The 27,211-nt window shown below is 46.6% G+C and overlaps 1 protein-coding gene across 3 annotated transcripts in view; it reads right to left on the bottom strand.

Moving 5' to 3' along the window:
• MCPH1 (microcephalin 1) overlaps nucleotides 1-27,211 on the bottom strand; it is a 227,715-nt gene that overhangs the window by 184,920 nt on the left and 15,584 nt on the right. For all 3 annotated transcript variants that reach the window (XM_052661246.1, XM_052661247.1, XM_052661248.1), the window contains 5 exons: nucleotides 20,067-20,154; nucleotides 16,942-17,056; nucleotides 15,880-16,023; nucleotides 12,745-12,834; nucleotides 9,620-10,789 (listed from right to left, as the gene is read on the bottom strand). In XM_052661246.1, the coding sequence (XP_052517206.1) occupies nucleotides 9,620-10,789; nucleotides 12,745-12,834; nucleotides 15,880-16,023; nucleotides 16,942-17,056; nucleotides 20,067-20,154 (1,607 nt within the window). The remainder of the gene's footprint in view (nucleotides 1-9,619; nucleotides 10,790-12,744; nucleotides 12,835-15,879; nucleotides 16,024-16,941; nucleotides 17,057-20,066; nucleotides 20,155-27,211) is intronic.

Below are 27,211 nucleotides of genomic sequence, written 5' to 3'. Positions count from 1 at the left end.
CCTAGCGGAGATAAGCAGGATTAAGAACTATTTCAATACTGAGGGGCGATCTCTCTGGGTCAGAACCACGGGCAGGCAGCTTAACACACAGTTGAGAAGAAACATTAAATTTCTTCAAAGATGGTCCACAGCAAGGTCCTGCCCAGGGCAGAGCAACAGAACAAACTCTTACTCTCCACATCCATCCTCCTGCACACCCCACCTTCCTACTGCCAAGACACAGAATTAAGACTAATAACACTACTGCTAATAATATATTTAAGCAACTACTATTTACCAGAACAAGACACTCTGCAAGGTCAAAGACCAAAAAGGTTTGAGAGGGTTGATTTAAGGGTCTATAATTTCAATGACAAAGGCATATACTATGACATTTTAACACTGTCCCAATGGGAAATTTCTTCTGAGCTCCTAAAATCTGAATAATGAATTACTTAAGAGCGATGTAGAATGCAGAATTTTGAGACTGTGGGAAGAAAGTCCTTTCTATATATACTTTTGGGAATTGGGGTATGTGCAAGTTCGCAGGTTCTATGCAAGCAAGACTCAGCTGACAATTCACACACACACACAAACAGCTGCCAAAACATCAAGTTCATTTTGTTAACCAAGAAGAAAGCCAAACTAAAATCTAATCATAATCTTCAAAAGATGATGTGGCATCATTTCCTTCATAATCATTGTACAGATAATTAACACATGGATTTTAAACATGCAGATCAGCTTTAATACCACATAACCTCTCCCATCGGGAGTCACCTCTCCATCTTTTGAAATCTCTGATCCTCGTATGTAGATTAACGTGACCACATGTTCCCTGCACGTCTAAGCTTGAAGGAAAGGTAGAGAGCTTCACATCATTGTTACCCTGCTAGTGCTCACATGTTGAACATAACAGGTGCAGAGTACACATATGATTAATTAGGAAACAAATGAGGTCAAATAATCAACAGGTTCTAACACCTTCCTTGTAGTCAGCCTTCCTGCTAAGGCTGAGTAACCTACATCGAGCTGCCGGGACCGCTTAACTCCTCTGGCAGGTTCCAAAGGAGAGGATATGGGGAAGCACTCAGGCTAAACATGACACCTTAGAGACAACTCCTGTAAACCTTCCTCCCAAACACTAAATGTTTTGGCAACTGGCAAAATGGATTAAAGAAATGAGCTGTAACTGGTGATATCACCAGCTTATCAGTCAGAGTAAAGGATGCCAGGAATGTCTCTCAGTTAAATTCAGGGATGGGCTAAAATATCACAGGACCCTCCTACCCCTGTATGAACAGGGCAGCTGCCAAAGCTGGTACTTGGAGGTCATGTCCAAGACTTGGTCCCCAATGGCTGCATGAGAAACTACAGGGCTGAGGGCTTTCCAGCAGCCTGATGCTGACCAGTATCCAGAAAGGAGCCCTGAGAATCCTGTCTGCCTCTTGTAAAGCTTTCACATCAGGTGCAGACAGAGGAGCCTGCGGTGCTACAGTCCATGGGGTCACAACTTAGCGACTAAACCACCATCACCACCACCACAGTTAACTTAAAGGACAATGCCTGAGACTTCAGCACACTGATCTGATCTGTGGACAGTCCCCCATTTGTGCGCCAAAATGTTTAATAAATATCTGTGTGTCTGGAGACTTGCCTTCAACAAGAGCTGGTAGATGGAGCTCGGGTCATAGAAATGTGCTAAGAAGCCTTCATCAACCTCTACAGGCAACTATTATTTATGAAAAAGAAGAACCTAATAACTGGACAGAACCGAACAGTTTAGATAAGCCATGTCTGTGCTGACACGCAACTCCATCAACCACAGACAAGCCTCGATCAGACCAAGGGACCGGGGGAGGGTGCGGACACGGGAAGGATCTCCTTCTGCTCTTGCCCATGGCCACATGGCACCAGTGGAAGGAAGCCCTTCAGCGACCTTTGTTAGTGAGGAACCTGCAATGGCCCGGCTGTGCAGTAGTTCAGGAGGAGTCAGATTTATCTGCTTGACCATGAAGACCTACGCAGGTGGCTGCCTGAAGAGCTGTGGTCAGAAGTCCCAAGCGGGGAAAGGGAGCGAAAGCCATTTCCGCACATTAAGTAACAACAAGCAGCTTTATACACTTCCTGTCCTACGGTGCCGGAAGTTAAAACCATGGGACCTCAATTCTCATGAAAATTTAACATAATCTATTTCCCACAAGCCAGCTACAGTTTCAGCAACGACTTACAGACCTTGAGGAAAGGGCAAAGCACACATCTGCTCAAAACCCACGTGACTGCAAAACTGAGGTGCTTCATCTGCACTGGGAGAGCCCACTACAAAGAACACATGGGGGACACTCTCAGGGGATCCCAGAGAGCTTTCCTAGGCAAGCACACGCTCCAGGAAGACATCTGCTCAGGGACTGGTAGCAGGATCTGGTAGTCCCCATCCGTGTGAAATGGCATTAGGTGAAGTCCCCAAAATCTTACTACGTGGCATTAGAAGAGGTGGCAAGAATACACAGAATTGTACAAAAAAGATTTTCACGACCCAGAAAATCATGATGACGTGATCACTAATCTAGAGCCAGACATCTTGGAATGTGAAGTCAAGTGGGCCTTCGAAAGGATCACTACAAACAAAGCTAGTGGAGGTGATGGAATTCCAGTTGAGCTGTTTCAAATCCTTAAAGATGACGCTGTGAAAGTGCTGCACTCAATATGCCAGCAAATTTGGAAAACTCACCAGTGGCCACAGGACTGGAAAAGGTCAGTTTTCATTCCAATTCCAAAGAAAGGCAATGCCAAAGAATGCTCAAACTGCCACACAATTGCACTCATCTCACACGCTAGTAAAGTAATGCTCAAAATTCTCCAAGCCAGACTTCAGCAATACGTGAACCGTGAACTCCCTGATGTTCAAGCTGGTTTTAGCAAAGGCAGAGGAACCAGAGGTCAAATTGTCAACATCTGCTGGATTATGGAAAAAGCAAGAGAGTTCCAGAAAAACATTAATTTCTGCTTTATTGACTATGCCAAAGCCTTTGACTGTGTGGATCACAATAAACTGGGGAAAATTCTGAAAGAGATGGGAATACCAGACAATCTGACCTGCCTCTTGAGAAACCTGTATGCAGGTCAGGAAGCAACAGTTAGAACTGGACATGGAACAACAGACTGGTTCCAAATAGGAAAAGGAGTCCATCAAGGGTGTATATTGTCACCCTGCTTATTTAACTTCTATGCAGAGTACATCATGAGAAACGCTGGACTGGAAGAAACACAAGTTGGAATCAAGATTGCCGGGAGAAATATCAATAACCTCAGATATGCAGATGACACCACCCTTATGGCAGAAAGTGAAGAGGAGCTAAAAAGCCTCGATCAAAGTGAAAGAGGAGAGTGAAAAAGTTGGCTTAAAGCTCAACATTCAGAAAACGAAGATCATGGCATCTGGTCCCATCACTTCATGGCAAATAGATGGGGAAACAGTGGAAAGAGTGTTAGACTTTATTTTTTGGGCTCCAAAATCACTGCAGATGGTGACTGCAGCCATGAAATTAAAAAATGCTTCCTCCTTGGAAGGAAAGTTATGACCAACCTAAATAGCATATTAAAAAGCAGAGACATTACTTTGCCGAATAAGGTCCGTCTAGTCAAGGCTATGGTTTTTCCTGTGGTCACGTATGGATGTGAGAGTTGGACTGTGAAGAAGGCTGAGTGCCAAAGAATTGACGCTTTTGAACTGTGGTATTGGAGAAGACTCTTGAGAGTCCCTGGGACTGCAAGGAGATCCAACCAGTCCATTCTGAAGGAGATCAGCCCTGGGATTTCTTTGGAAGGACTGATGCTAAAGCTGAAACTCCAGTACTTCGGACACCTCATGCGAAGAGTTGACTCATTGGAAAAGACTCTGATGCTGGGAGGGATTGGGGGCAGGAGGAGAAGGAGACGACCCAGGATGAGATGGCTGGATGGCATCACTGACTCGACAGACGTGAGTCTGAGTGAACTCCGGGTGATGGTGATGGACAGGGAGGCCTGGCGTGCTGCGATTCATGGGGTCGCAGAGTCGGACACGACTGAGCAACTGAACTGAACTGCACATCAACTTTGGTGATAAGAGCTTTCAATATGAACCCCTATTAAGTTATCTCTCCCCGAAAGGAGAATTCTATCCTCATTAGAACTGTATTACAAAAGACTTTACTGAACTTGTGAGTTTTGTGAATAAAAAATTTGTGAAAATGGTTTTCTCACTATACCTACATACCTTGATTTTGCGCCCTGACCCACAAAGTTTAAAATATTTTAGACTAAAATATTCTGACTTGTTACTGGAAAACTTCATTGACTCCTGAAATACACGTAGAGATGAGGCAGCTTTGCCGCTCCATCGACACGAACGGAAATGACTGACATGTTTCAAAAACAAAAAACGACATTAAGACACCAGGACACCATAGTCCTATGCACGCAGTAAAAACTCTCTAAACGTCTTGAATTTAAGGCCCTTGTGCAAACACACCCACGAACCGTCTGGAAGGAAACACACCACTGCTGGCAGCCTGTCTCTAGCAGACACTGACCGTGGCCTGTGCACGAACAGCCGGGGTTACATCCAAATCATCAGTCACAACTGGCTTCTCGTCACACCTAGAAACAAAAGCAAAGCAACCCAGGCTGGCCCCTGCCTGACAGCACTTCCTTCCAGTCGCTCTCAGCCCAGAGTAGCTGCTGCTGCGGTGAGCCCACTGCAGCTCCTGCGAGCATTTTCGACCTCAGGACATTCACACTCGCCATTTCCACAGGCTGAAACACAGCCCCCAGCCACAAGGCACCTCTTTTCCTGTGCCCAGGCCTGAGGGCTGAGGTCACCACCTCCGAGAAGCCCTCCCTGGCTGCCTTCCCTAACCAGAACACTTCTACTCATGCTTCTTGCCACCTGATGTGACGCTTACATTCCTGTGCTGCCCATCCTCATCAGGACACGGCCTCTGCATGTGTGGGGTGGGGGAAAATAGGAGTCACTGTCCGCTTCTCTCCCATCTTCCTGGGAATCAGAGGGGATCATGGGACACAACAGCTGCATGGAAATAGCTGCTAAATGAACCAACAGAAGGAGGTGAGGTCAGGACGGTTTTACTCTTTTTAGCGATTTGTCTTACACTGAGCATGTGCCTGTTTATGAAACTAAAAAAGTTTAGAAAGAAGAAACTACTGGTTAATAGGGAATGTTTCATGCAAAGATGGGCACAATAAAGGACAGAAACGGTATGGACCTAACAGAAGCAGGAGATACTAAGAAGTGGCAAGAATACACAGAAGAACTGTACAAAAAAGGTCTTATGGGCCCAGATAACCACGAAGCTGTGATCATTCACCTAGAGTCAGACATCACGGACCGCAAAGTCAAGTGGGCCATAGGAAGCGTTACTATGAATGAGCCAGTGGAGGTGATGGAATCCCAGCTGAGCTACTTCAAATCCTAACAGATGCTATTAGAGAGCTGCACTCAACATGCCAGCAAATTTGGAAAACTCAGCAGTGGCCACACAACTGGAAAAGGTCAGTTTTCATTCTAATCCCAAAGGGTAATGCCAAAGAATGTTGAAACTACCACACAATTGTGCTCATTTCACAAGCTAGCAAGGTAATGCTCTAAATCCTTCAAGCTAGGCTTCAACAATACATGAACTGAGAACTTCCATATGTGCAAGCTGGATTTAGAGAAGGCAGAGGAACCACAGATGAAACTGCCAACATCTGTTGAATCACAGGAAAAAAAAAGAGAACTCTAGAAAAACATCTGCTTTACTGACTACGCCAAAGCCTTTGACTGTGTGGATCACAACAAACTGGAAATTTCTTAAGAGACGGAACTATCAGACCACCTTACCTGCCTCCTGAGAAACCTGTATGCAGGTCTAGAAGCAACAGTTAGAACCAGACACGGAAAGACAGACTGGTTCCAAATTGGGATAGGAGTATGTCAAGGCCGTATATTGTCACCTTGCTTATTTAACTTATATGCAGAGTACCTCATGTGAAATGCTGGGCTGGATAAATCACAAGCTGGATCAGGACTGCCAGGAGAAATATCAATAACCTGAGATACGCAGATGACACCACCCTAACAGCAGAAAGCAAAGAGGAACTAAAGAGCCTCTTGATGAAGGTGAAAGAGGACAGTGAAAAAGCTGGCTTAAAACTCAACATTCAAAAAACGAAGATCATGGCATCTGGTCCCATCATTTAAAGACAAGTAGATGGGGAAACAACAGTAACAGTGAAAGAGTCTTATGTCCTTGGGCTCAAAAATCACTGCAGATGGCGACTGAAATTAAAAGATGCTTGCTCCTTGGAAGAAAAGCTATGACCAATCTAAACAGTGTATTAAAAAGCAGAGACATCACTTTGCCAACAAAAGTCCATCTAGTCAAAGCTATGTTTCTTCCAGTAGTCATGTATGGATGTGAGAGCTGGACCCTAAAAAAGGCTAAGAGCTGAAGAATTGATGCTTTCAAATGGTGTTGCTGGAGAAAACTCTTGAGAATCCCTTGGAGAGCAAGGAGATCAAACCAGTCAATCCTAAAGGAAATCAGTCCTGAATAATCATTGGAAGGACTGATGCTGAAGCTCCAATACTTTGCCCACCTGATGCAAAGAGCCAACTCACTGGAAAAGACCCTGATGCTGGGAAAGACAGATAGCAGGAGGAGTGGGCAACACAGGGTGAGACGGTTGGATGGCATCACCGACTCGAAGGACCTGAGGTTGAGCAAACCCTGGGAAATAGAAATGACAGGGAAACCTGGTGTGCTGCAGTCCATGGGGTCATGGAGAGTCAGACAGGACTGATCGCATGAATCAGGTTTCTCCCTCCACGCACTTTTCTACTAACATTTGAGTCTCTCAGTAACTTGTTTTCACAAGCTCTACACCACATCTTAGATACTACCAAGGGCAATGAGTAAAAGTAAACAGAAAGCATAAATTGAAAAAAGACTTTTATTTCAACATCAGGATTTGGAGAGGCACAGCTTGATATACAGCTTGGGCTTTGCTGCTCCACGGTTTCAGCATCTCTCGACCGTCTCAGATGGCTGCAGGCAAAGAGCAGTTACCTGTGCTGGGTTCCCAAAGAGGGGAAACGCCAGGTGGGCTGACTATGGACCTCCTAAAACATCGGTGGGTCCTGATTTTACATAACAAAACAAAGAGATAGGGTTAGGTTACCAGATAGTTAGCTCTTTTCCTGCCCTAAATTCAGTGACCTTCTGTCTACTGAAGTGACATAAAACAGGGGGCATCCAGATGTCCTGACATTAGTGCACTGAGAATATCTGACCCATTTCTGAGTCAGACTGAGCTATTCCGGGGTCCTCCCCACACCCCACGACCCCACAGGGCCCTGGATGTGGGGTGAGTCCCAGAGGAGGGCGATCACTGCTCAGTGTTGGGACCGCAGGGTGCGTCACACTACCTGAAAGCAGACTTTTATTTTTACTTGATTATGTTTGCACATCATTAAGTATTATTCAAAAGCTGAGATGGAAACCAAGAACGAGAACGTAAGGTTCAAAACCAGGATCTTCTTAATCACTACACCTCTGTATACCCACTGTTTTCTATTAACTCTAGATTTGACATCCTTTTAAAGTAAGTATTTCAAAAGCACATACTAACCATAAAGGAACATAAAATGAAGGTTGTCAAATTTTATGTATTTTATAAATATATAATAAAGTTTTATATAGATGAGAAAGCTCAGATATAAAAATGTTAATAATACACAGACTAAATTCTCTGAGATGATCCTGAGGAGTCTCAACCCAAGGGAAAAATACACAAAACAACTATGTCCATTTCAATCCCTATGACCTCTCCATTTTAAAAACGTTAAGATGGGGGGAAAAAAGATGAAGGTTAAGATGATTTCAGGATTTAACAAAATAATGAAGCATAAACTTGGCTTCACTGAAATTTTAACACAATCTTTAGGTGGAGATTTAAGTTCATGAGTTTTCACTTTTGACTGCTGAAAGCTATTTGTGCATATAATCAGAAAGTCAAAAAGGTTTTCTATTGTTGTTCACTTCAGTTCAGTCGCTCAGTCGTGTTTTCTACTAACATCTGAGTCTCTCAGTAACTTGTTCTCACAAGCTCTACAGCACATCTGAACTGCAGCACGCCAGGCCTCCCTGTCCATAACCAACTCCCAGAGTTCACCTGAACTCATGTGCATCGAGTCCGTGATGCCATCCAGCCATCTCATCCTCGGTCGTCCCCTTCTCCTCCTGCCCCCAATCCCTCCCAGCATCAAGGTCTTTTCCAATGAGTCATCTCTTCACATGAGGTGGCCAAAGTACTGGAGTTTCAGCTTCAGCATCAGTCCTTCCAATGAACACCCAGGACTGATCTCCTTTAGAATAGACTGGTTGGATCTCCTTGCAGTCCAAGGGACTCTCAAGAGTCTTCTCCAACACCACGGTTCAAAAGCATCAATTCTTTGGCGCTCAGCTTTCTTCACAGTCCAACTCTCACATCCATACATGACCACTGGAAAAACCATAGCCTTGACTAGACGGACCCTTGTTGGCAAAGTAATGTTTCTGCTTTTTAATATGCTATTTAGGTTGGTCATAACTTTTCTTCCAAGGAGTAAGCGTCTTTTAATTTCATGGCTGCAATCACCATCTGCAGTGATTTTGGAGCCCCAAAAAATAAAGCCTGACACTGTTTCCCCATCTATTTCCCATGAAGTGATGGGACCAGATGCCATAATCTTAGTTTTCTGAATGTTAAGCTTTAAGCCAACTTCTCCCTCTCCTCTTTCATCAAGAGGCTTTTTAGTTCCTCTTCACTTTCTGCCATAAGGGTGGTGTCATCTGCATATCTGAGGTTATTGATATTTCTCCTGTTCTATTGTTGTTACTTTTGCTATAATGACATAGTCTGCTACCATGGTTTTAATTACCATGGTTTAGACAGGAATAAATCTATTTAAATTATATGCTTAAAGCAAATAAAAGGAAACCTAAAAAGGTCTCTTACAATGAACTACTTGCTTAAAGTATTAAATATTTCTCCACAGCTAACACCAGGTAGTTTTTTCAAAAATAAATATTGATAACTTACTTTCACATTTATGTTTTTATGTCTTCTCTTGACAAAATGCATGATTTACACTGTCATAATTTCCCTTCTAAAATAAACAGCCTCACTGTTATAAACAGATGCATGATTTACACTGCCTTAATTTCCCTTTTAAAGTAAACAGCCTCCCTGTTTTAAACAGATCATTTTAAAAGCTCTCCACTAGTGTGCGTCTTTGCTCAGTGATAGGCTACAGTGAAACCAGGATAAACACCCTCTCGAGGCCATTCTTCACAAAAGGTAGCACCTATAGGACTTAGAGAAATGTACTCATAACAGGTTTAAGCAAGGAACCTAGAAACTCCATAGGGCAGTAAGCTGTCTATTCCTCAAGAATAAAGAATTTACCATTGTAAATATCAAACATACATTCTTCAAAGTTTTTTAAAAAAGGGAAAAAGGAAATATTTTGCTTATGAAAAAGCTGTTATATGCGGCAGCTGGACGCCCTGCTGCACATTCTGAGTGGAGAGACCTGTGAGAGGGGCTCACGTACTTTCACTACTTCCTTGGGCTGGCGCCTCCCTCGCCCCCGTGGATCTTTCCTCAGCACGGTCATCCGCAGTGCTCAGTTCACCCTCGCTGTGCGCTGCAGCGGACTCCGCTGTTCCAGGAGGAGCGCCGTCTTTCTGCGTGCTCTGGGTGTCAGTCCATTCTTCCGTCTCCTCCCTGCTTCCTGTCAGAAGGCTGGGGTCTCCCTGTGGTCCCGTCTGGGGAGCGAGTCCGCTGGGGGTGTGCAGAGTGTCACCCCCAGCGGGGCGGGCATCGCCCCCACCCTGGGCCTTGGCCCAGGGACAGGGCCCGGGGGTCCCGTCAGCAGCAGGCGTGCCTCCCGAGGTCCCGCCACCCAGCCCCGCGTCTGCCCCGGAGAGCGCAGGCCTCTCCAGGGCGGGGCCGGGCTTTGCTGTGGAACAGGTGCCGACGGCGGGCCTAGGGCGTCTGCCGATGAGGGAGAGGTCAGCCCTGTCCAGGAGGCTGCTCCTCTCGGTCTTGGAAAGGCTCCTTTGGCAGTGGAGCGGAGGGGGTCTGGAGGGCAGCTGCTCCCCAAGAAGCCCCTCCGAGACCCTCTCCTTGAGATTATCAGGAGAAAAGTAATCATCGTACGAGAACTCCTCCAGGGCCAGATTCTTGACAGCGGGCCTCCGCACAGACCGCAGGCTGCTCTCCGCCTTCCACAGCCGCAGTCGGGGTGCAGGGCGCTGCCCGAGGGACCGCCTCCTCTTCCGTCTCTTCTCCGAGGCTGGACAAGAGTTCTCCGGTGTCTTTTTACTCTTGGTTGAGGAGCCCATGCGTTGTGCACGACCCCCCGGGCGGCCTTTTGTAGCGGAGGACACAGGAGACAAAGGCCTCTTCCCGTCAGACGGCCCCTGGGCCGCTGGCCGTGATGGTTTTGAGACGGGGGTGACAACCCCACCCGCAGCCCCGCTCTGCTGGGGGGTCTCTGCCTTGGGAGGACTGCTGGTGGATCTGCGAGGAGTCAAGAGACCCAGGGGATAGGGAGCTGCTGAGGGGCTGACGCTGCCTGTCTGCAGCACCAGCGATGCAGCACACACGTCACTTCCCCTTTCAGTGATGAACTCGCCCAGATTCCTCTCCTGAGTCCCACTTGCGGAGCCTCCACAGAGATCTTCAGCAGACACGGGAAGACCACCAGCAAAAGAGTCGTCTGAAAAACATTAATGAAGAATTCACTTTTTAAGGGTTTAAATTAATATAGAAGTACTTGTCAGTATAACAATACAATGGTGCTCCCTGAGCGCAGCTCTTGGTGCAGAAGGGTCCTCCTTCCACTGTCAGGACGCCTTCCAGCCGGCATTCCCAAGCAGGAACCACTGGGCTCCCCGTGGCTCAGACAGGACGGGGTCGGGAGGTGGGAACGCGCTCCAGACATCCACCCGCCGGGTGCCTGGCTCCAGGAAGAGCACCCAGAGCCAGTCACGGACCCTCGAGGAAGCCAGGACTCTAGATGGGAGGCCACCGCGTCCAGGCTCCAGTGCGATGGACTCCACACCTGAGGCGACAGTGGGGTCTTAACTCAGCCACAGCATTAATGCTCTACTTAGAGGGAAAGAATGGAGGCAGCCCCCAGGGAACAGGGGGAATCCCAGCAGGTGGACGGTGCTATGTCCCCAAGTCCACAGCTGGAAACGCAGCACACATTTAATTATATTAATAGCAGCTGAATAAGCTCAGCTCACTTTTCAAAAGGCTGACAAGCAGCATGACATGCCTAGGAGTACAGATTCTGAAGCCAGACGGCCTTGGTCGAAGCCTGGGTGAGCCCAACGGCAGGCCCTCACACGAGCTGTCTGCCTTCGCCATGCCCTGGTGTTCTCACCGGCAGAATGGGGACATCAGTGTCCACACCACAGGGCTAACAGGAGAATAGGATGAGACACAAACATGCGCAATCCCACAAGGAAACAAGGAAATTCCATTATAGCTGTCACTCGTTTCCAACTGACATGAAATAACGTGCATCAGGCAGAAGTAAAAAAGATGGGGATAATTGAAGACACGTGGGCAAATAATTCCAACACAGAGAGATTAAAGACTAAACCATGCACAAAATGAAGCCTCTGTTTAACCCTAGTATCTTGGTTGTGCTTTGTTATTGTCACTGTGGCGGCTTTCAGAAAACAGTCTGTAATGGTTTACAACTTTGAATATATTCCTGCCATGGAGCACTGCTATTTACATGGCCCTAACAGGGGCTGGTGGCATGGTTTTAAGAAATGGAATATGACCAGAAAGACAACACCCAGGAAAAATGATCATTTAGAGTGAAATAAGGACTTCCACGTTTACAAAACCACGTCCATAATACAAAACTCTAATTTTACCAATTCTTTCCAACACTGATTCTAATCAGAAATCCTCTTTGTTTTGGATCTCCTGTAGTTTTTGTGATCTATACCTACTTCCTGACCTGTTCATTCATTCATTCCACACTGTGTGAGCCAGCTCTCTCCTGGCTCTGCTGGTTCTCAGTACCGTAAGCTCACTGCAGTTTAAACCACTGTATGGTTTAAACACACTACTTTAAGCTCACTGCATAGTTTAAACCACTGTATGGTTTAAATACAGTACTTTAAGCTCACTGTATAGTTTAAATACAGTACTTTAAGCTCACTGCATAGTTTAAACCACTGTATGGTTTAAACACACTACTTTAAGCTCACTGCATAGTTTAAACCACTGTGTGGTTTAAATACAGTACTTTAAGCTCACTGTATAGTTTAAATACAGTACTTTAAGCTCACTGCATAGTTTAAACCACTGTATGGTTTAAATATAGTACTTTAAGCTCACTGTATAGTTTAAATTGTATGCAGATTGGTTCACGTACAATTTTTTTTTTTTTTTAATGAGCAATCGATTCTGTGCCAAGAAAGCAAATATCTAGGAGAAAAAGCAAGGGAACCAAAAGTATGCTTAAGTCATATAATTTCTCATGCCTTAATTTTAGTATAGCATCTATTTTTGTAAATTACAACACCCAATTTCAGGGTGAAATTCACAAATTCTAGTTTTTAATTGTTTTTCTCATTAGAAAAATCTTCAAACAGGAAAATCATATTATCAACCTTAAATATATTACAGAAAAGAGAATAATTTTACCTGAACACAAAGTATCATGTGAAAGGTTCAAAGATGCTTCATGCAGAAGGTTCACAGTGTTAACATCAGACTGTTCAATCATCTGGGAGGCTGAAAACACAATCATAACCCCTCATTAACACGGCTCTGAGCTCTAGGAGCAGATGAGGCCGATAGCAGGCCCACTCGTTCCGCTCTTGTACAACACACACACACAACTTACTCCTTGCACTTCCTATTCTAGACTTCAGCAGCACAATGAGCACAAAAATGAAGTCTTACTCAAATTTACTGCTGCTAAGAGTCATTAAAACATAGTTTACACAAGTCATTTCATAAAAAAGGCATGAACCCCTAGGATAATAAAATTTGGAAGGGATCTGGGGAATCGGCCACCTTGAACCTAAGCAGAAGCTCAGCAGAGGCAGAGCATCTCAGTCAGGCTCACTGCTCCATGGTCAAGGCCTTTTTTCACAATTATTACAGACGGCTGCTGCTTTGAGGAAAGCAGTGGTTCTCAACCAGGGGTCGCCTGGGCGCCCAGCGGGTGGGGTGGGGTGGACAGTGAGCATGTTGCGGGCAACTAGCAGGCAGAAGCCAGAGATACTGCTGAACGTTCTGTCAGGCACAGGACTCTCCAGCAGCAAAGAAAGACCCAGCCCCAAATGTGCAGTGTGCAGAGGCTGACAAAGCCTGGAGGTTTCATAGGGGACTTTCAGGTGACCAGTGATTTAACAAGCAAGACCATGGGTGTTATTTTCAAAGGCCGTGCAGATCAGAAACAAGATCGATACCTTGGTCACACAGACAAGACTTTTTTTGAGGAGACTACGAAGGATACTTTTCTGAGAAAACAATTATAAAATGAGAATAAACCAAGATAAGGAAGGTAAGCACAGAGACAAAATTCTCAGTTGTTTTAAACTGTGCTGAAGGCAGTTATGTGGCACAATTAACACTGCAAAGTAATGGAGTGAAGTCTAAGGCAAATCACTCCACATACACATAGTGGCAAATACGCAATTACTTGCTGAGCCAATCTGGATATTCCCCCGGGACGCTGGTAGTGTCCTACCTCCACAACCATTCCCATCTTCCTCTTACAACAGAATCAAATTTAATCAGTGTAAATACACATCCCAGTTTAGACTACACGTCAGTCTTGCTTGCCAGGCCCTGCAGACGATTTGGTTTTGTTGCCTACTTCCTAGGCTGAAACTACTGCGTTCCCTTAGCTATGTCATCCTGAATACCACTGGCCATTCTAAACTTAACTGTAAGATTAAATTAGACGTATGAAAACAAACACACAGAACTGTATTTTATTTCCTGCTAATCTAGAGTGCCTTTTCGCCTCTGCAGCTCTTGAGCCATAAATGGTTGCACTTAACTTGCGACCAGGAATGGCCACAGGACTGTGTCTGGCCAGCGGAACCAGGCAGTGGCAGCGGACAGAAGCTGGTGGGGCTGCTCACAGGGAACTGGCCCCGAGGAAAGCAGGGCAGGAAGGTGGGGCCCAGGCTCTTCAGAACACCACAGAGCACAGACCTGCCTCCTCCTTTGTCAGGACAAAGAAACGCAACATGTTTATCTGTTATTGGCGGCCACAACTAACCTTATAACCTTAACTGCCCACTGAATATGATATACAAACACAGATTCAGGACAGATGAAATAACTAACCTTAAACTGTAAGAGTAACAGAAGAAAATGTAACAGCTACAACAACTTTAAAACCTTGTGCAGGAGGAGTTCTACACATCACAGGAATCCTGAAGGCCAGAAGGAAAAGACAAACAGGTTTGTCTACCTTAAATATAACGTATCTGTTTCTTACAAGTCACCATATGTTAAATAAACAGCAGAGTCTCCGCATGTTATTCAACAGTCTATTTGCTGAGTGCCTGCTACGTAAGTACAAGTGGTCACACAAGAAGCTGGGAGAGAATCCTTGTAACACGTAATTAGCTCTTACAAATCAGAAAGAAAATAATACGTAATAGGCAGTTGTACAAAGATTCAGAGATAATGTACAGAGCATAACATTTAAATGCAGTCAGTGATATGAAGACTTCCAACCTCACTAGCAAACTCACTGGCGACCTCAGAAGCGAATTAAACAGAGAATTGCAATGTTTCCATCTCAGATTGAGAGAGACGTGAAGACTAAAGCCATCCAGTTTCGCAAGGGTGAGACACTGCAGTTCTCATAAACGACTGGCAAAGGATGAAATGGCACAAACTTTCTGAAGGGCAATCTGACAATATCTACCAAAACCTTTAAAGTCTGCCTTCGTGACTTAATATTATTGCAAATACAGAAATAGAAACATATTCATGTAGCATGTCCACTAGCATGTGGGTTATGAGAGCAAATGGGAGGGAGCAAGCTGGATGGCCAAAAAGGAAAATGACCACATACCATGCAGCTAAAAAAAAAAAATCAAAACTGCAGCACTATCTCTAAAAGGAACAACTAGAAAAATAGATAATGCAACATCTTAAAAAAAAGAGAGAGAGAGATTCTACACCAAGATACTTCTAAATGAAGAAAGGTTTAAAGTAAGAGGTATGCCACAATGTAATTTAGGTAAAGAAAAATTACACCAGTGCAAAGAAAGATACAGAAACCTAATCTTTTTCATGACTACATGGATGACCCACTGAAAAAGACCTGGAGAAACACATCACACAAAACTCAGGTTACCCAGGGACAGAGGAGAATACGGTGGGAATCAAGACGGAGCTTTATTACAGACTCTACACTGGTCAACACTTTATGAAAATGTGCTGGTGTATTACTTAACAATTTAAGATAAAAGAAATAAAAGGTAAACTGAAGCATTAGACACTTAATCTAAAGCAAACTTCAGAAGAGGGGAACGATTAATTTTTTAAGAAAGAAACATCCCAAATATATTAAAAAGCAAAGGTATACAACAAATAGGGTTTTAAACCTGGAGAATACTAAAAACCCAATATATTCTTAAAAAATCAGAATAAAGCAGGAGATTTTCTGGAAGAAAGTATCAACAAAGTCTACTCTGAAAGAGAATCAAGAAACATCAGCTAAAATAACTATGTTAAAGGAAAAGCCCTCTCCACGACCGAGTCACCTATTTCACAATTCTCCCTGTGTCCAGTGCCAGCACTTACAGGTGGGGGAAAGGCTTTCCCGCTTCTCCTTCATCTCCTGCAGCCTCCTCCTCATCGCACTGCGGTGGGCCCCGTGGACTTTACCTGTCGGACTGTACACCAGCGAGCCATTAGATTCAAATAAGAGAACAGGAACACTGGTACCTGAAAATGAACAAATACCCAGTTTTAAGTTAAACATGCCTTCCTTCTTCAGCAACGTTATTCCTTTCAGGACACCCCTGTCCCCCTTCCGCAGGTTTCCCCTTCCCTGCTGGCAGACAGAGACCCACGGGTGAACTTGGCGGCCAGAAGGGAGCTCCAGGGGCCCCCGAGCCCTGCAGGGGCGGGCTCGACGTGAGCCACGCCAGGGGGCGGCCTGGAGCACAGGAGGCAGCCGCAGGCGCCGGGGAGAGAGACTTGACCCGCCAGGCAAAGGAAGAGCTGAGCTGGAGACAAGGGATTCAGCCAGTTTTCCGGAAGTCATCGGGCATCATGCGCAGGCTCAACACCCACAGGGATGAATGCTCTCTATTTCTGTGCTAAGCAGTCTAGTTTAACAACACTGCTTATCTGTATCAGTGACGTGTCAAGATTGGTCTGAAACAAGAAACTGAGCGACCAGTGAAAAAGGTAAAAAAGAGAAATACTAAGAACACATGAAGTACTTCAAAGTCTGATGATCTTTGAAAGTATTTTTCTAAATCATTACAAGAACGTATCATCTGACTACTCTGGATAACAAAAACACCAAGTTCTGGGTGAAAAGACAGACAGACAGACACACACACATATATAAAGAAGAAATAAAAATGGATTCATTCCAATAGGGTTAATCAAAGACCACATCTTTAATAATCATCCCGGGGGGGGGGGGAATAGTTCCATTAATCTGGTGAATGGTTAGTTCAACAGTGTGGCCCAATGATGGCTGTGCTCAAGCTTCCTGCAGTGACTTGTGTCTCTGACCTGTGAGGCTAACACTGTCCCCCTCAGCCACGTCCCCAGGACGCAGGAGCCAGCCGGCAAGCGAGGCCACAGCACAGGCACGAGCACCGAGGGCGCGCCGGCCTCTCAGCTTACCCAGAGTGGTTTTCTGCTGTTGCAGCTCTTTAGCCATTTTCTCAAATTTCCTCTGCAGTCTTTTATCGTTTTCTGGTGTTCTGGGAATAAAATCTTTGGGCTGCATACACTTGCGCTGCACAAGAAGAACATAAAAATTAACACCGCACTGCAATTGTGCAAGACAGGAAAAGAAACCTTCCACATACATTGCTGTTATCTTTTGTAATGTCAGTAATAAAACCTTCTTAGAGAGGTATTTCTTGCACTATATGTTAATTTATAGTATTTGTTCTTCCTACAACTGTGAGAACATGGTCAGAATTAAGACTGAATAAAGCGCTGCTGCTGCTGCTGCTGCTAAGTCGCTTCAGTCGTGTCCGACTCTGTGCGACCCCAAAGACGGCAGCCCACCAGGCTCCTCCGTCCCTGGGATTCTCCAGGCAAGAACGTTGGAGTGGGTTGCCATTTCCTTCTCCAGAATAAAGCGCTATACGGGCCTTTTCAGGTGGCTCAGTAGTACAGAATCTGCCTGTCAAAGCAGGAGATGTGGGCTCCATCCCTGAGTTGGGAAGATCCCCTGGAGGAGGAATGGCAAGCCACTCCAGTATTTTCGCCAGGGAAATCCCATGGACAAAAGCGCATCACTGGCTACAGTCCCTGGGGTCGCAGAGTCGGACATGAGTGAGCAACTGAGCACCTAGGCCAAGAGCTATATGCTAAGTGGCTACATTTTCTGAGGCATTTTCAGGGTCTCTGCATCGTTCCCATGAGGATTCTTAAAATTAGTCTCTTTTTCCTAACTTTTGCTACTTTTATGTTATCCACTCCTGCCCCCGCCAAAAAAATCATGACGTGGTAAAACGACACAAAAGGAATTATTTTATAACTACCAAAGAAGAGAACCATTATTTAATCTTGTCTTACTGTCGTTAAGTCACAGTAACTCCATTCGGCCAGTAACTACACACCCGAAGTGCAACAAACGAGGAAGCCCGGGGCTCATATCCAAGGAAGTCACTTCTCAGCCCAGTGTGCTCACATGGATCCCAGTCTGATCCCTCTTGTCCCAATCTACAGGAAGAACTTCTCAGCAATCAAGGCTGGTGCCACACTGTGCTCCCAACTGGCACCCTGTTCAATTCCTTAATAACTCACTCATTCATCATTTAACAAAAAGGTTACTATGTCAGACATTGGTCTTAAAACATAGAAAGATTCTTGCCATCAAGGAGCTTATTCTCTGAAGGAATGACAGAAAATATACATAACAAATGAATCAAACAGCATGCGTGTCAGAAGGATTAATTCCAGCGGGCCTGAGGCTGGCCTGTGCTGTTTCTGCCAAAGTAGCCGCTAGCCACGTAGAATCCAGGTCCTGAGCAGCACTCAGCTTTCCGACTCTGGGCCCCTGGCGGCGGGGGTGTGCGCACCTGGAGGCAGCCAGCCCCGCGCTTTCCAGGGGCACAGCGACAAGGTGGGCAGGCGACGAGCAGAACGTAGAGACCCCAGGTGCCGCAGGTCCGGAAGCACTGCCACCCACGAGGGGCCCCGTGCTTCCGTGAGCCCAACTGTAGCTACGTTAGAAGGGGTGAGCGCTGCAAGAAGGGAAAAGGCAGGGCAGGGTCAGGACCCGCCTCTGTGAACGGGAGTCAGACGGCCACTCCCTGAGGCGCCTCCACGGGACTCAGAGAACCAGCTGCGGGCGGATGAGGGAAGTGTGTTCAGACAGAGAAACAGATGGTGCGATGGCTCTAACAAGTGCACCCAGTGAGTGTGAAGCACAGCAAGCAAGGGGCTCACGCCGGCAGCAGGGAGGGAGCGCAGCAGAGCCTCCCCAGAGGCGGGATGACAGGCCTGGAGTCAGGCTTAAGCTGCACCTGCACTTGGGAGGGGGAGCAAAGGGAATGCCTTTAGCAACGAATAAATCCTTAAGTGGCGAAGAGTGTGAGCAGACATTATTAATGCTTCAGATTAGGAAAGATTTAACAGATGAGTAATATTCAGCACAGGTCAGTGCCACAAAATAAGCACCCATGAAAACTATTGGCGGAACTGTGTAACTCCACTTCTAGATATTCCACTTGGAGAAATAAACTCAAACAGGTTACATGAACCATGTAATTAGTAAAAACCGTCAATGATCTAAGGGTGCCTGAACCCAAGAGATGTTCATGCTATTTAACACAAAGCAGAAGACAGTGGAGCCACATACACACACTGACATGAGAACACACGGTCTAGGCAAGGAAGAAAACGTAACCCACCAAGCAGTACATGTAACATAGTAGAGCCTGGCTCACATAAAACCTATGCACCCACACACATGTGTGAAACACATGTACCAAAGATCATACAACCTGCAAGAACCCAAATCAAACTGAAAACCAATTTTTGAGGAAAGGGAAATTAGGAGAAATCTGCCTGATCTGAGTTTACTCAATGCATGTAATGAAAATGTGCTTTTATTGTCAATGTTTAATATAAACACTTGTTTTTAAAACAGTACACACAGCTAGTGCGGGTCTACCACAGAGTCACTACCGTCCGACGCGATCTGGACAGACACTGAAGTTTTCAGCCCTGCGTGAGCATGTTCCAGGTTGTCTGAGAAGCAATGTGAAAGAGATACAGGATTTACCATTTTCAGAAACCGTGGGGACATCCATGGGAATGTCTCCCCCAGTCTACAGGAAACGCATAGCTCTCCTCTGCCTGACTCAGCTTGGAGTCTGCTAATCTCTCCAATAGGGATTCTCACGTGACAACAAACTGATATTTCACAGTCAACAGTTCACTGAGATGCAGAAATCAATTAAAACTTTTAAATAATCAAGTGTATTTCACTACAGACACAACTGAGTCCTGAAGTCGTTACCAGAGCACCTGTGTGGGTGCTGGTCTCTGGGCAACTGTCAGCTCTCCTATGGCCAAGCAGTCTCTTCTATTTCTTACAAACTCCATCAAAGCACTCCTGGGATGAAATCATCTATAACCCATTAAACAATGCTGTGTGAGAAGAACATTATCACCCACAGCAATTCTTAAAGACAATGCGAATATATTCCAGAAAGGTTTTATTTTCTAGGAATAAAGAATGAATAAGCCTGTAACTGCCATGGTCCACACTAAAGTCACGCACTTACTTTTTTTTTAAGCAGGCTTGGTAGGTGTTGGTTAGCGTTGGCGGCAGGGAACAGCGACTCATCAATGTGCACTCCAGCTGCCCTGCACCTGCGGAATCAAGATGGGGGTAAGGAGCATGTTCCTGTGAGAGTCACACAGCATTAAATCTGCACACGGGTCAGTAAGCAGTGGGAGAACCCCTGCACACGCCACTCTGATGGAGTCCTTTAAAATAAGTGCATTTATTACGGAACACAAAAGGCAATACAAAGTCAACACTTCAAAAACATCAGTGCCTGGCACTCCTAAAGGCAGAAGCCCATGCCATTAGATGCGCAATCCAAGAGCAGACAGGCCATAAAACGAGTAACCTAGAGCTGGAAGGTCCTACAGAAACAGGCCAGAAAGTCTGTCCTTCCTCCAAAACCACATCCCCCTCCTGCATGTCTTGTCAAGGCGTTGCTGCCACCTGGTGCCCCAGGCCACTCTGGTGGAGCGGCCACCCCCGGTCCCAGCAGCCACCCCGGTCCCGGCCACCCCAGGCCGAGCGCCCACCCCAGGCCAAGCGGCAACTCCGGTCCTAGCCACCCTGGTCCCAGCAGCCTGCTCCCACAGCTTGTCCAGCGTCCCATCTGCCACTCCTCCTGCGTCACCCCTCACCTCCCGCCTGCCGTGGGGATCCCCACACCACTACCTACTTCTGAGCATTCACCTGCTCAAATCTAAACAACTACAATGATTTTCTAAACAATTTCCCTCCCTATGGTTTCTTCTCTCCTGGTTTCATATAATACTGAAATTTTAATCTTAAAACGTTTTATTCATCTTTCCATATCCCAGATCAAACACCTTCTATCACTCTTGTGTTTACATAATTGTCAGCAATCTGCTAAGTCTTTTTAAAATAAGGCCCCAATCACAGCTGACTGTAGTTAATAAAACTATTACTCCGTTCAACATTAATACGCAAATAACAGCTGAAAATGGAATACAGTGGAATAAAAATAAAGAATGAGGCAAATGTATCTGTGGCGATACAGAAAGGTCTCTAAAACAAGGATGAAAAGGCAATTTTATGAGTGTGTGTTTGTGTATGGTATTAAACAGTTAAGCATTTCTCACTTGAAAAAATTGGGGGAGGTGACACACCAAACTGACAATTTGTTGTTGTTTAGTCACTAAGCTGTGTCCAACTCTTCTGTCACCTCATGGACTGTAGCCTCCCAGGCTCCTCTGTCCATGGGGTTCTCCAGGCAAGAATACTAGAGTGGGTGGCAATTCCCTTCTCCAGAGGATCTTCCCAACTCAGAGATTGAACCTGCGTCTCCCGCACTGGCAGGCAGATTCTTTACCACTGAGCCATCAGGGAGAGCCCTCACCAGTTACAAATCTCGAAGTGTGACTTGAGGCCAAAACTCTTTCCGTAAGATGCCTTCTGCCTGGCCGTTTCTGCTCCTCACCTTCACAAGAACACAACACATAAAGCTAACCAGCTTTACATCCTCCCCATGTCAGACGCAGAATGCAAAGGACCTAGGAAGTTACCATTTTACCTCCGGCACAGCATACCAGCTCCGCCTGCTCAGGAGGAATGTCACCCATTTCCCACTGTTACAGGCAACAAAACAGACAAAAACAGGTGGCGGGGAAGCACCCAAAGAGAAGACGTGATGAGACCTGCGATCATCCTATTGACATGAACAGGCGGTAAGGTCACCACCAGCAGTGGCGTGTGGCTCAGCCAGGCCCTGAGAGCCTCCTCCAGCCAGTGGGGAGCAGCGCCTTTCCTCCTACTCAACAACCGAGGAAACTGAGGCTCACAGGAAACCATCGGCGGAGTTCACAAGACCAGAAGTCTGCTCCCGTCAGCAGCCCGGGAGGCTCGCCCCAGTGGGCAGAGGCGCGTCTGACCCCAGGCTCGCCCCGAGGCAGGGCGGAGCGCACTGTGGACACACTGCCTCAAGGCGCTGGGGGTGAGCCTGGATCCGTCAGCGACGCAAGCACCCCACAGGCGCACATGCTGCGGAACACACTGGTGCCTCTACATCAAAACCACGCTCATCAGGAACTCAATCACAGTCTACTGTGTAAACAGAAAACACTCACCAGCTGGATTTCTGCTTTTCTTCAGCAAAGGACACAATGATACCAACTCCCCACCTAGTGATTGAGAGAAGTGCTGGCTGCTGCCGCCCTCGGAGCCCTGGGATCGGCCCAGATTCCCCAACAAGTCCTGCTCTGGACCCAGCGCGGCCAGCCAGACCTCAGCGCGGCCCCCACAGCTGCTGCGGAACCCCACGCCCTGCACCCTCACAACCAATCGGCAAGTCATTCTGCACAAGGGCCTGAATCCCTGCGCCGAAGGGCTGGGCACTGAGGGGGGACCACGAGCAGATCCTAAGGCGAGGACGGGGCGGAGCGTCTCCAGACCGCAAGCGCAGTCCTGACAGGGGGGCTCGGCTCCCGCCCCCACCAGCAACTCAGGGAAGGGGCACAGGGCAGCACGTGGAGCCTCGACCACCAGCCTCAGTGGGGGTGTGGCCAGGCTGGGGCAGCACCGTGCCCACGGCTGGGTCCACGGTCCAGGCTACTTTCCAGGAGTGGTCAGAGAGCCAGGGTTTGAGCACGGCCGAAAGGAAAGAGAAGCTTCCTAACTGTGTCTGAGGGAGGGGTGCTCGAGGGAAACACCACCAGTGACAGAGGAGCGCCCAGAGGCCAGCTCGGTGGTCCGGCGTCCTGCGCTGCACCTGCGCGTGCGCACCTAGCAGCAAAGGCCCTCTCCCGTGAGCTCTGCACTCCAGATGCACCCAGGCCAGCCCGCTGGCCAGCTCCGGCCTCCTCCCAGGAGGCAGCACTTTATTATGGTCACTCCTGCTCACTGATCTTCAAACTAGAGGATGTGTGCGCCTGGGAAACATGAAAACTCTTTAAACAGTAAGCAGACAGGGAGAGTTTGAGGCAGTAAACAGCAATCCCTGCCTTCCATCAGCTCCTGCTGCTGCCTGAGCTCAGGCCTAGAACCCCCGAGGCTCTGCCTCTCTCCACTGCGACCCCTCACCCTGCCAGGCCATGCTGACCCCCTGGACTCCCCACCAGAAGCCCCTACACCCCACCCTTCTCACCCCAGGGCCTTTGGAATTGCCCTTAAAAGGCTGACCAACTCCACCTGAACTGCGTCAGGGCATATGCTGAAGAGTAAAAGCTTCTGGCACAACAGAAGGAGGCACCCCACAAATCCGATGACTCTCCTCCTTAATTTAGTGAATCCTAGGACACCTGCCTGGGCCCATCACACATATTTATGTCAAGAGTGAATTTTTAAATGAGGTGCTCTGGCCAAGGCCGAAGCTGAGACACACTGCAGAGATGGGAGGGGACCACCCTGCCTTTTCAGTCCCCCAAACGCAACAGCGAGGACTAAGGGGGACCCAGGACAGCAAAGCAAGTGTCTGATGGAGTGGCCTTGCCCCCTACACGTGAAACGACAAAACTGCTGAGCAATCTCAATGCCCACGCAGGAGGTGTCATGAGCTGGCAGGAAAGGCATGGGCTGGAAGGGCAGGTCCCCACGGGAACTCACTGACGGACTATACACGGATGCTACGGAAATAAACACATGGCATGGATACACATCCGTATCACTAACTCTGCCCCGAGAAGGTGTAGGAGCAGAAGCCCGTGGCAATGAGCATGCCCAACTCCCCTCAGATTTTAGGTCCAAATACTGTTTTCCACTAAAAGGAACCAGGGCTCCTTGGAGAAAAGGCTGAATCCAGGGCTGAGAAAGAGAAAGTACAAGCTGAGCCTGAACTAAACTATGCCAGAAGAAAACAGAAGTTTCCAGAGAATGATAGAAAAATGATAAGCCAAGACAAGTCACCATAAACGGGCTACCACTGGCCATTGGGGGACAATTCAAACCTTAAAAGGAACACTGAAAGGAATGAGATATGATCCTCTGGATACAGTACACACACAGACACAGCGTGAGGAGGGGCAGCTATCTGCACAGTTGGAAAGTGCCTCCCTCAAAAGCCGAGCGGGTGAACTCGCCCCAGGGGAGCGGCCTGGGTGGCGCCGCCGCCAGAGAGGGCCTGTCAGCACCCCCAAGCTGACCCTCCACGACACAGACCCGGACCACCTCAGCGGAGACACCCGACGAGCCTGACTCAGCCCCGGGAGGCTGCTGTTGCGTCTCCTCATCTTTCTCCTCTTGAGCCCTTCCAGACACCATGGGGGCTTCTGGGGTGAAGCCAATGGCTTTCAGGTGTATGGCTGGTGAGATCAGCATCGATGGCCACGGTGTGGCTGTGCAAGGACGTGTGCACATTGTAGGAAACAAACGCAGGGGCAGGGGGCAGGCTCTCCAATGTGCAACAGCACCGCCTGGGAACCGTGCCCCCACCTATTTGTTTGTGACTGTTAAAAAAAATCTAACTTTCTGATCATGCTTCTGTGCAAGTTAAGTCACTTCAGTTCTGTCTCTGTGGCACTATGGACTGTAGCCCACCAGGCTCCTCTGTCCATGGGATTCTCCAGGCAAGAATACTGGAGTGGGCAGCCATTCCCTTCTCCAGGGGATCTTTCTGACCCAGGGTAGAACTCCCCTCTCTTACGTCTCCTGCACTGCCAGGTGGGCTCTGTACCACCAGCACCACCTGGGGAGTCAACCTTCTCCAACTGAACTGAGGTGACCGTTAAGCATGACCTTCCTTCTTTCATCTGTATTTCTTCTTCCTTAAACATGGAAATGTTTGTGTCCATAGGAAATGTCAGAATTCTATCAACTGCAGTTACACAGCTCTCTGCTCTTAGAACACACCCAAAATAACCCAACAAAACGGGGTTCTAGTGACATCTAGTGACCTTATATATTTCATGAAAGATCATGTTCTCAGTGGAAAACACGAGCAATGGCCTGGAGAGGCAGTTAATGAAACAAACACACAACACATAAAATGAAGGTCGTTTGGCTGATACCTCCAAGTTTTGTCAAAGAAGATCAGCCTTATTAAAAATCAAGGAAATGCAAATGAAATCAACTGTATCACTTCACCTACAAAGTAGGAAAGACTTCAGGGAATGCAACTTGATAGCATCTATCAAAAGTTTAAATATGTAATAAGCCCTCTAAATCCAAAAGTCCATTTTCGGAATTTAAACCTGTGGAAATTCCAACAACACAAGAGACAACTCTACAGATGGTCATCACCAGCTGGTCAACACCAAAATCTGACTGACTACATTCTTTGCAGTTAAAGATGGAGAAGCTCTGTACAGTCAGCAAAAACCAGACCTGGAGCTGACTGTGGCTCAGATCATGCGTTCCTTATTGCAAAATTCAGGCTTAAGCTGAAGAAAGCAGGGAAAGCCACTAGACCACTCAGGTACTGTGTTAGTTGCTAAGCTGTGTCTGACTCTTGCCACTCAGGTATGACCTCAATCACATTCATTATGATTATACAGTGGAGATGATGAAGATGCAAGCGATTAGATGTGGGAGACAAAGAACCTGAAGAACTATGGATGGAGATTTGTAACACTGTACACCACGTGTACCCAACCATCCCAAACCATCCCCAAGAAAAAGAAACGCAAGAAGGCAAACGGTTGTCTGAGGAGGCCTTACAGATAGCTGAGAAAAAGAAGAGAAGGGAAAGGGAAGGAGAAAGGGGAAGATAAACCATATATACCCAATAAATGCAGAGTTTCAGAGAACAGCACGAGGGGTGAGAAAGCCTTCTTAAGTGAACAATGCAAAGACAGAGGACAACAACAGAATGGGAAATGCTAGAGATGTCTTCAAAAAAATCAGAGATGCCAAGGGAACATCTCATGCAAGCATAGGTACTACAGGACAGCAACAGCAAGGACCTAATAGAAGCAGAAGAGATTAAGAAGAGGCGGTAAGAATACACACAAAAACTATACCAAAAAGGTCTTAATGACCCAGATAACCAGGATGGTGTGGTCACTCACCTAGAGCCAGACATTCTGGGGTGTGAAGTCCAGTGGGCCTTAGGAAGCATTACTATGAACACAGCTAATAGAGGTGATGGAATTCCAGCTGAGCTATTTCAAATCCTAAAGGATGATGCTGTGAAGGTACTCCACTCAATATGCCAGCGAATTTGGAAAACTCAGCAGTGGCCAAAAGACTGGAAAAGGTCAGTTTTCATTCCAATTCCAAAGAAAAGCAATGCCAAAGAATGTCCAAACTACCACACAATTGCACTCATTTCACATGCTAGCAAAGTAATGCTCAAAATCCTTCAAGCTAGGCTTCAGCAGTACGTGAACCAAACACTTCCAGATATACAAGCTGGATTTAGAAAAAGCAGAGTAACCAGAGATCAAATCGCCAACATTTGCTGGATCACAGAGAAAGCAAAAGAATTCCAGAAAAATATCTACTTCTGCTTCCATGACCAGGCTAAAGCCTTTGATTGTGTGGATCACAACAAACTGTGGAAAATCCTTAAAGAAATGGGAATACCAGGCCATCTTACACGTCTCCTAAGAAACCTGTATGCAGGTCAAGAAGCAACAGTTAGAACTAGACATGGAACAATGGACTGGTTTCAAATCGGGAAAGGAGTACGTCAAGGCTGTATACTGTCACTCTGTTTATTTAGCTTATATGCAGAGTACATCATGAGAAACGCTGGGCTGGATGAAGCACAAGCTGGAATCAAGATTGCTGGGAGAAATATCAATAACCTCAGATATGCAGATGATAGACACCACTCTAATGACAGAAAGTAAAGAGGAACTAAAGAACCTCTTGATGAGGGTGAAAAAGGAGAGTGGAAAAACTGGCTTAAAAAGCAACATTCAGAAAACCAAGATCATGGCATTGGGTTCTATCACTTCATGGCAGACAGAAGGAGAGAAAATGGAAACAGTGACAGATTTTATTTTCTTGAGCTCCAAAATCACTGTGGATGGTGACTGAAGTCATGAAATTAAAAGACACTTTTTCCTTGGAAGGAAAGCTATGACAAACCTAGAGAGTGTATTAAGAAGCAGAGACATCAATTTGCTGACAAAGGTTGTTTAGTCAAAACTATAGTTTTTCCAGTAGTCATATACAGACAGGAGAGTTGGACCACAAAAACAGCTGAGCACCAAAGAATTGATGCTCTAGAACTGTGGTGCTAGAGAA

The sequence above is a fragment of the Budorcas taxicolor genome, chromosome 24 (genome assembly GCF_023091745.1).
Source record: "Budorcas taxicolor isolate Tak-1 chromosome 24, Takin1.1, whole genome shotgun sequence".
NCBI classification, from domain to species: Eukaryota; Metazoa; Chordata; class Mammalia; order Artiodactyla; family Bovidae; genus Budorcas; species Budorcas taxicolor.
The sequence above is the reverse complement of the archived record's forward strand: the minus strand, read 5'-3'. Positions and strand labels throughout refer to the sequence as shown.